Source organism: Trichechus manatus, unplaced genomic scaffold, assembly GCF_000243295.1.
Source record: "Trichechus manatus latirostris isolate Lorelei unplaced genomic scaffold, TriManLat1.0 scaffold00082, whole genome shotgun sequence".
Lineage (NCBI taxonomy): Eukaryota > Metazoa > Chordata > Mammalia > Sirenia > Trichechidae > Trichechus > Trichechus manatus.
The window spans coordinates 9,958,034-9,968,083 of record NW_004444018.1 but is presented as its reverse complement, the minus strand read 5'-3'; the positions used below and the strand labels follow the sequence as shown (position 1 = coordinate 9,968,083).

General features: G+C 40.3%; 1 protein-coding gene across 1 annotated transcript in view; it reads left to right on the top strand.

Annotated features, from left to right (window-relative positions):
* Nucleotides 1-3,458: 3,458 nt before the first annotated feature.
* FANCC (FA complementation group C) overlaps nucleotides 3,459-10,050 on the top strand; it is a 361,687-nt gene continuing 355,095 nt past the window's right edge. The window contains exon 1 of the mRNA XM_023735819.1: nucleotides 3,459-3,639. Within this exon, the coding sequence (XP_023591587.1) occupies nucleotides 3,600-3,639 (40 nt within the window). The 5' untranslated portion in view covers nucleotides 3,459-3,599. The remainder of the gene's footprint in view (nucleotides 3,640-10,050) is intronic.

Genomic DNA, 10,050 nt, shown 5'->3' with positions numbered 1-10,050 from the left:
GGGGTGAAGAAGGGTGGGGGGTGGGAAAGCATATATCACCGATTACCGGTTGTTTTGTCTCCCGCTGGAAGCTCCGTGAGGCTGCTTTCTCATACCCCGTTTGCTGCTCTCCAACAGAAGTCCAAGATGGGGGATCCACGCTGTGTTAGCTGGTAGGGGAACTGTGCATGAATCTCTCCTTGCCTGTTCTCTGTCAGTTTTCTCACTCCATTTGGTGCTTGGCTGAGTTATCTCTTTATTTGATGTTTTAGGGTTTCAGGATTGTTGTATTATCTATTCGGCTTAGTTTTTCGAATCTTTTCTGTGGAGGGTCGGCGTGGTGCTTCTGCCTAGAGCGCCATTTTTCCGGAACCACTGTAATTTTCCTTTTTTGTGGCATTTTTACCTGGTTTTGGTATCAGGGTTATGCTGGCTTCATAGAATGAGTTCGGGAGTATTCCATCCTTTCCTATGCTCTGAAATATCTTTATTAGTAGGGGTGTTAACTCTTCTCTGAAAGTTTGGTAGAATTCTCCAGTGAAGCCGCCAGGGCCATGGCTTTTTTTTGTTGGGTGCTTTTAAATTACCTTTTCAATTTCTTCTTTTGTAATAGTTTTATTTAGTTGTTCTACCTCTGTTTATTTTAGTTTAGGTAGGTAGCGTGTTTCCAGAAATTCGTCCATTTCTTCTAGGTTTTCAAATTTGTTGGGGTACAATTTTTCAGAGTATTCTGTTATGAGTCTTGTAACTTCAGTTAGGACTGTTGTGATATCGCTCATCTCATTTCTTATTCGGGTTATTTGTTTCCTCTCCCATATGTCTTTTGTCAGTTTGGTCAATGGTTTACCAATTTCGTTGATGCTTTCAAAGAAGAAGCTTTTCGTCTTGTTAACTCTTTCAACTGTTTTTCTATTCCCTCTTTCATTTATTTCTGCTCTAAATTTTATTATTTCCTTTCTTCTGGTGCCTTTGGGCTTCTTTTGCTGCTCTCTTTCTATTCAAGTTGTAGGGTTAATATTTTCATTTTGGCCCTATAATCTTTTTGGATGTGTGCATTTATTGTTATAAATTGACTTCTCAGCAATGCTTTTGCTGTGTCCCAAAGGTTCTGGTAGAATGTGTTTTCATTCTCACTTGATTCTGTGAATTTCTTTATTCCATCCTTGATTTGTTCTATAACCCAGTAGTTTTTGAGGAAGGTGTGGTTCAATTTCCATGTATATTTTTCCTTGCTTTTTCTGTTTTTGTTTTCTGTGTTTGTGATGGTTAAGATTGTGTGTCAACTTCGCTGGGCCATGATTCTCAGTGTTTATATGTGGTCACTCCCAGGATTGAATATGCTGTGAGTAGTCAATAAGATGAAAGGGAGTTTCCTTGGGGGTGTGGTCTGCATCTGAATATAAGCAGATGTTCTGGCTTTTTGCTCACTCTGGATTTTCCAGCTGCCTCCTGTAATCTCATCTCCAGTTCTTGGGACTTGAGCTGTCAGCTTATCTGCCGAACCTGGGATTCATCGATCTTCACAGCCTCTGAGCAGAAGTCCTGCTCTCTGACCTGCCGACCTTGGGTTCGCCAGCTTCTGTGACTGCATGAATCGGGAGAGGTCTCTACCCTGATCCATGGGCTTGGGAGGTTCTAGCCTCTACAATTGTGTGAGCTGTTTTCTTGATATAAATCTCTCTCCATATATATTTATACACTTTACTGGTTTTGCTCCTCAAGAGAGCCCAGCCTAAGACAATGTTTATGGCTTTATGGTCAGAAAAGATGTTTTGTAATATTTCAATGCTTTGGATTCTGTTAAGGCTTGCTTTGTGGTCTAATATGTGATCTATTCTGGAGAATGTTTCATGTACATTAGAAAAGAAAGTATACTTGGCTGCCGTTGGGTGGAGTGTTCAGTATATGTCTATGAGATCAAGTTGATTGATTGTAGGATTTATCAGTAAGGATAGCTCCATAAATGTGGATGCCAGAGAAAATGTCTATAAATTTGCGTAAAATTGTATTTGGCTCTTTATACTATAGGTGCTATCTATTTAGGCCTAAACAGGGTGTTCTTTCATGTATTGTAAAGTTAGATGACCCTAGCAACTCTTTATTCACTACTGAATTAAAAAGCTATAAAACTGCGGTACGGCAAAACCACAATCATTAACACTACAAGCATCAGAAATTATTTTTCAGCTAATATGTAAAAGAACCTGAGCGTGGAAATAGATGTTTTCTCTAAATAAACACATCGTTTAGTTGCTTCCTTTGCTGGTAAATGCAGGGCTTAAACACTGACATGCTCGATTTGTCACTACAAACACAATGACTTTCTTCTTACGGCCAAAGTGCCATGATAAGTATTACACAAGTATGTATTTCTACACAGGCTTTGCTGGGGTTTACCTACATTTAAATACATGGGCATCTAAAAAGCATAGATGGTTTTAACTGGCAGGCGATATTTCTCAAGAGCAGATTTAAATGCCTGACTTGTGAATACAGAGTCGATTCTGCTAATTTTGTCTCAAGTTCTGGATTGACTTTTATCATCTCCCTTTAATTTTTAAAAAATTGTTGCTGCCACCACCACATACTAACCGTATCACTTACAAGCTGTGTAACATTAGCAAGTTACTTGATCTCTGAATCCAGTTTATTGTTCTATAAAATGGGCATTCTTTCATCATGGAATTGGAAGTGTTTAAATAACTGAGAGCTATTTTTATTACATGCATACACTACTTTGTAGTAAGTTTTTTGAAATCACACGTGAATTGTAGTTTTATAATAATGAGGCACTGATTTAAAAAATTTAAGAAGTTTAAGGCTAGGTTCCTCATATATTTTTTAAACAATTTAAACATTAATAAAAAAAAACCTCTATGCTTTACTAAGTTCAGGAATAGAAGAAAACCCACCAAGAGAAGTTAATACCACTGACATTGATGGAAGTTTATAGAAATGCTGCTTTCCATTTATTTAAGTGGTTTAAGAACAGCTTTGAATGGATTTGAACCCGAATCAAGCACTGTATGGAACTGATTTGAGGGCGGGATGGGGGGATCATTAACTGATGAAAGACGTCATTTTTTGGATCACGGAAAATTATATCCTACGCCCGTTTTACCCCCTACCCTTGACAAACCCGCAATTTTTCTTTAAAATACTAATTTCTATTTTACCTTCTCTGCATTTCGAACACAGGATCTTTATTTCATCAACAATGGATTAAATAAAAACCCCGAGCTTTTCATGCCCTGGCCCCTCCTTACTACTTTTTCACGGGTCCCGGGGAAAACTGAGGCAGCAGCCGGTTCCACGTCGTCTCTCGAGTTCACTCCAGGCCGGGACTTGCTTCCGCTTCGAGCCTGTGCAGCGCCACCGCCTCGTCCCGCCCCGCCCCAAAGTGCCGAGAGTGGTCGGAATTTTCCCGCGAAGCCACGGGAGCGCGCAGGGCGCCTCGCCAGGCCCCAGAGTGCACTGCGGGGACGTGCGCGCGCGCGCTGCTCCACTGCGGAGGCGCCGCGGGAAAATTCCAAAAAAACAACAAAAAAAAATACAACCCAATACGAGGCAAAGCCACGTTTTCAAGCCACACAATTCGGGCGGTGGCCTGCTTTCCGCCAATGCCCACAGTGCTGAAGCAGCTCTGGCGAGGACCACCCGGTAAGAGAAGCCGCAGAATGAAAGCTAGGGGCTGCTTCCCTCGGGGGTCTGGCCGATACGTCAGCCTCGGGGAGGGAAGGGATAGAGTGGAGGGAAGGCTCGCGAGAACGTCCGCCGCGCCCCCGGCCTCGAAGTGGGTGAGCAGGATTCCCGCCGTGTGGAGGGGTTGAGGAGATGAGGGAAACGGTGTGGAATGGCGCCAGACCGCAGAGGGGCTGCGACGTATGGGAGGAGCTCCTACTGAGGGGCGTGGTCACCGGCCCGGGCGGTCCCAGGGGGTGGAGCCGGCCAGGGGGTTACGCAGAAGGAAACCACCAGAGCGGTGGGAGTCGGGAGTTGGCGTTTTGGTTCTTTTTGTTCATTGAGCGTAGACAGCTAGGTCTTCTTAAAACGAGAAGAGCAAAGGTGACGTTCATTGCCTCGGGTCCTTGCGAGCTGTGAAAAGCTCGCTTCTTTTAACCCATCCTCCTCTAAAGCGGGCCGCGTTGTCTCGGCTCCCCGCCGCCTAGGCGGTGGGAGGGGGCGAGGCCGTTCCCCTCCACCCTCCAGGACTTCCATCCCTGCAGGGAGGAGGACTCTGAAGGCAATTGTCTCCCTACAACTTTATTTGAACGCTGGGCCAGAGCGCGCTGATTGCCCATGAGGGAGATTTTTTTGGGTGGTGGTTGTGTGTTGGGTTGTTTTGTATTTTTTGATTGGGCGCGTTTGTAATTACCAACCTTCTCTGATCGTGTTGTATGGGCTTGAGCTCTGCAGGGAGAAAAAGATTTGGAGTTTTTACAACATGAGAAGCTTGAGAAAAGAATCTTAAGTAAAGAGGCCGAAGAATTTCCCAGCAGTAGCCTGGGCTTTTGTCCTAGTCTGAAACTGCTGGAAAGCTCGTGGGCCCTGGTTTTATTCTAACCTGTACCCGATTTAATGTATCTTAACTGTGATGTGACTGACTTACTATTTATCAAATGAGCAGAGCACTTTTGGGCCACCCAGCTTTAGGTATTTAGGGATGTCACTCACCTTCAGTGATAGGCAGCTCAGCATTTTCTCATTCCTCATCAGTTCCTCAAGGGACTGGAAAAGTTGTTAACTAATGATAGAATTCATACCATGTCTTGGGATCATTTATTACATAAGCTTAGATGAGAAATATGTTCATTGTGACTTTGTCCATGAAACTTAAATCAAATTGATGTTTCAGTGTAATGTACAGCTTCACATGGAAATAAGCACTCATGGATTAGGTACAAGAAAGGCTGCATCGAATAAGAATTCGCTTTCCCTAGTTAATATCAAAGCCCTCCCCCTTCTAAAGTAAATGTTAGATATGCTTTATTAGACTTGGATTAATTTGATAGTTTGGCACATTGTACCTTTTAATTCTTTCTTTATTCAGTCATTTTCTCGTTGATTTCCTGAAAAACTTTTGCCGAGGCCCCAGAAAAGAAAGGCAAACTCTGAAATGATGTTTTTTGTTCTTGCCTCTAATAAAAAGCAATTAACATGATTGATTGAGTAAATGTGAAAGATGTGTTGCTGCTTGTATGTGAAACTGTGCATGTACATTTTTTAATACATGGTATTTTTAACCAATTCCATATTTCAGCAAGTAGTTCCAGTAACGATTATACAAATTTGTATTTATGAAAACCAGCTCCAGGGAGGCCAGCCTGGCCAGTAGAAAGTTGGATTGATTATTTAGGCTGCAGAGAGAGCCAAAGAAATCTCATGTGTGGTGGTTCCAAGTTGGTAGTGGTAATGCCTCAAATCAGGCTGGAAATCAGCACCAAATGGATTTTTAAAATTGTATTTTAGGCTGGGTTATGTATGTTCTTTGTTCTTTTCTTGAATGACTGACTTGTTAATATGAAAAAAAAAACCTATAGGAAAAATAGATTGAATTTTCAGTGTTTTTTAATAAACATACACTAAGTGGAGAAGGAAAAATTTATAAATTTATCAGAGAAGTTAGTAACAATGAAAATCTTAAGTGTTTTATTTTTTATCCACTATCAATTTTTTTTTTTTTTTGGACGATTGGGAAGGGACCTTACAAAGTTGGTCCATTCTCTGAGGTGCTCCCTAAATTCTGCTGGGCATGTAGAAATCAGTTCCCTGTTAAGGTTTCTAATATAGAAGAATCTATAATCTTCCTTGATGATACCTTTCTCTAGTTATGAGAAGGCAGAGTTCATATGGAAATCACCTTTTTTGAAACAATATATTACCGCTTCTAAACAATTAAGTCATTTTTACTCCGTTCAATTTATGGAATTGTACAGTGATCACTACAATTCAGTTTTACGTTTGTTATCACCCCAACAAGTTAACCCATGCAAGTTTGTAATCAATCCCAGCTCGCACCCCACCCCCAGACAACAACTGGTCTTCCTTCTCTCTGTGTAGATTAGCCTTTGCTGGACAGTTCATGTAAATGGAATCATATAATATGTGGTTTCTTGTGTCTGGCTTCTCTCACTTCCTATAATATTTTTGAGATTCATCCATATTGTAACATGTATCAGTAGTTTGTTCTTGTTTATTGCTGAGTAGTATCCCATTGTATGAATTTATCACATTCTCTTTATCGGTTCATCAGTTGATGGGCATTTGGGTTGTTTATACTTTTTGACTATTACAAATAATGCTGTTGTGAACTCTTGTGTGCAACTCTTCATTTGGACATATATTTTTATTTTTCTTGTATATATACCCACGAGTGGGATTGCTGAGTTGTATAGTAAGTTTAAGGAGCCCTGGTGGTGCAGTGGTTAAAGTGCTTGGCTGCTAACCGAAAGGTTGGTGGTTCGCACCCACCAGCCACTCTGTGGGAGAAAGATGTGGCAGACTGCTTCTGTAAACACTGTGGCCTTGGAAACCGTATGGGGCAGTTCTACTCTGTCCTGTAGAGTCTCTATGAGTCAGAATTGACTGGACGAGAATGAGTTTGTTTTTTTTTTCCTTTTTTATCAGCAATGTATGAAGGTTCCAATTTCTCCACATCCTTGCCAACACTTGTTATTGTGTCTTTTTTATTATCTTATTGTATCTTTCATTGTTATCATTTATTATAGTCTTTATAGTGGATATAAAGCGGTATATCATTGTGGTTTGAATTTGCATTTCCATGTTGGCTATTGAGGGTGAACATATTTTCATGTGCTTATTGGCCATTCCTACATCATCTTTTAGATGTCTTTTCAAATCTTTTGCCCATTTTTTGGTTAGGTTGTTTGTCTTCTAATTATTACATTCTGAGAGTTCTTTGTATATTCTAGATACAAGTCCATTATCAAATACATGATTTGCAAATAATTTCTCTTAGGCTGTAGCTTGACTTTTCATTTTCTTAACGGGTTTTTTTTTTGAAACAGTGTATTTTTTTTAGAGTAGTTTTAGGTTTACAGAAAAATTGCTCAGAAAGTAGAGAGAGTTCCCATATATCCCGTTTTCCTCCATGCACATGTTTCTCCTATTATTAACATTTTACATTATGGTGCATTTGTTACAATTAAACCAAAAATGTTACATTGTTATCAAATGAAGTTCATGAAAAAACATAGTTTACATGAGGGTTTACTGTTTGTGTTGTATAGTTCTAAGGGTTTTGACAAATGTATAATGTCATGTATCCATCCTTAAGGTATTATGCAGAAGAGTTTCATTGCCTGTAAAATGTCCCGTGCTTCACCCATTAATCCATTCCTCCCTCCTGCTGAATCCTGGCAATCACTGATCTTTTTACTGTCTCTGTATAGTTTTGCCTTTTCCAGAATGTCACATAGTTGGAATTATACAGTATACAGCTTATTCTTTAAGTTAGCAGTTTGCATTTAAGATTTCTCCAAGGCTTTTCATGGCTCGATAGCTCATTTGTGGTGCAGTGGTTAAGAGCTTATCTGCTAACCAAAAGATCAGCAGTTCGAACCCACGGGAGAAAGATGTGGCAGTTTGCTTCTGTAGATTTACAGCCTTGGAAACCCTATGGGGCAATTCTACTCTGACCTACAGGGTCTCTATGAGTTGGAATCAAGTTCACAGCAATGGGTTTGGGTTTGGTTTGGTTAATACTCCATTAAGGAGCGCTGGTGGCGCAGTGATTAAACACTCAGCTGCCAACCGAGAGATCTGTGGTTGGAACCCGCCAGTTTCTTCTTAGGAGAAGGATGTGGCATTCTGCTTCAGTAAAGGTTATGGCCTTGGAAACCGTATGCGGCAGTTCAACTCAGTGCTGTAGGGTCGCTATGAGTTGGAATTGACTGACGGCAACAGTTTTATAGTACTCCGTTGTATGGATGCACCACTTTTTGTTATCTATTCATGTATTGAAGGACATTTTGATTGCTTCCAATTTTTCACAGTTATGAATAAAAGTTCTACAAACACTTGTGTGCAGTTTTTTGTGTGAAAATAGTTTTCAGTTCATTTGGGTAAATATCTAGGAACAAGATTGCTGGGTCATATAGTAAGCCTGTGTTTAGCTTTGTAAGACGCTCCCAGACTGGCTTTTAAAGTGATTGTACTATTTTGCACTCCTGCTAGCATTGAATGAGAGTTCCTGTTGCTCCACATTCTCACCATAATTGGATGTTGTGGTATCTTTTGAAGCACAGAAGTTTTTAGTTTTGAGGAAGTTCAGTCTACCCATTTTTTGCTTTTATGGATCATACTTTTGGTGTCCTGTCTAAGAACTCTCTACCTAAAATTTTCTCATTTATTTCCTTTTTTTTTCAATGATATTTTATTGTGTTTTCTGTGAAAGTTTACACAGCAAATTAGGTTCCCATTTAACAATTACTACACAAATTGTTGAGTGACATGGTTACATTTTTCACAATGTGTATACATTCTCATTAATTCTGTTCCAGATATACCATTTCCATCTTTGCTTTAGAGTAATTGTTGACTCTTTGGGCTCATATAGATGATTTTTTTTAAGGTCGGCAGTACTCACGGATGATATTCTTTATATTATGAACCAATCTGTTATTTAGCTAAAAGGTGATCTCAAGGGATAGTAGTTTTGGTTTAAGATTTAAAGAGTATCTAAGGGTGATAGTCTCAGGGAATCCTCTAGTCTCAACCAGTCCAGTAAGTCAGGCTTTTTAAGAATTTGAGTTCTGATCTGTGTTTTTCTCCCATTCTATCAGGATCCATCTATTGTGACTCTTATCAGAATGGTTGGTAGTGGTAGCCAGGAAGCATCTAGTTCTTCTGGTCTCAGGGTAGATGAGGCTGAGATTCATGTAGGCTGTTAGTCCTATAGACTAGTTTCTTCTCTGAGTGTTTGCTTTCTTTCTTTCTGTTTTTCTCTGGGGAAGTAGAGTCCGGTAGTTGTATTTTAGGCGGCTGCTTGCAAGCTTTTAAGACCCCAGATACTACTCGTCAAATTAGGATGTAGAACATAAACTTTATGAACTATATTATGCCCGTTGACCGAGTTGTCCCTTGAGATTATGGTCCTAAGCCTTCAAACCCAGAAAACCAATCTTGTAAGCTGTTTGCTTATGTCTAAGAAGTGTCTGTACCTGTTTCCCCTATGTGGTTTATTATATATATGGATGTACATGCATGCACACACATAACACGTATATACACATACATATGTTGTTGCTGTTGTTAGGTGCCATCGAGTCAGTTCTGACTCATAGCGACCCTGTGCACAACAGGAGGAAACATTGCCTGGTCCTATGCCATCCTCACAGTCATTGCTATGTTTGAGCCCGTTGTTGTAGCCACTGTACCAATCCATCTCGTTGAGGGTCTTCTTCTTTTTCACTGACCATCTACTTTACCAAGCATTATTTCCTCCAGGGTTTGGTCCCTTCTGATAACATACCCCAAGTAAGTGTGATGAAGTCTTGCCATCCTCACTTCTAAGGAGCATTCTGGCTGTATTTCTTCCAAGACAGATTTGTTCATTCTTCTGGTAGTCCATGGTATATGCAATATTCTTCACCAACACCATAATTCAAATACATCATCGTGTACACATGTGCACACACACGTACATACCCATACTTATATATGCATGTGTATATACATATGTAACCATACACATTTTTCATTGGTGTTTGTTCTCATGTACTTTTTCATAGAAATTTTATAGTTTTGTTGTTGTTAGGTGCTGTTTTGTTGATTCTGACTCATAGCGATCCCATGGAGTGCACAACAGAATGAAACATTGCCTGGTGCTGCACTATCCTCACAATTGTTGCTATGTTTGAACCCATTGTTGCCACTGTTTCAGTCTCGTTGAGTGCCTTCCTCTCTTTTGCTGACCCTCTACTTTACCAAGCATGATGTCCTTTTCCAGGGACTGGTCCCTCCTGATAACATGTCCAAAGTATGGGAGATGAAGTCTCGCCATCCTGGCTTCTAAGGAGCATTCTGGCTGTACTTCTTTCAAGACAGATT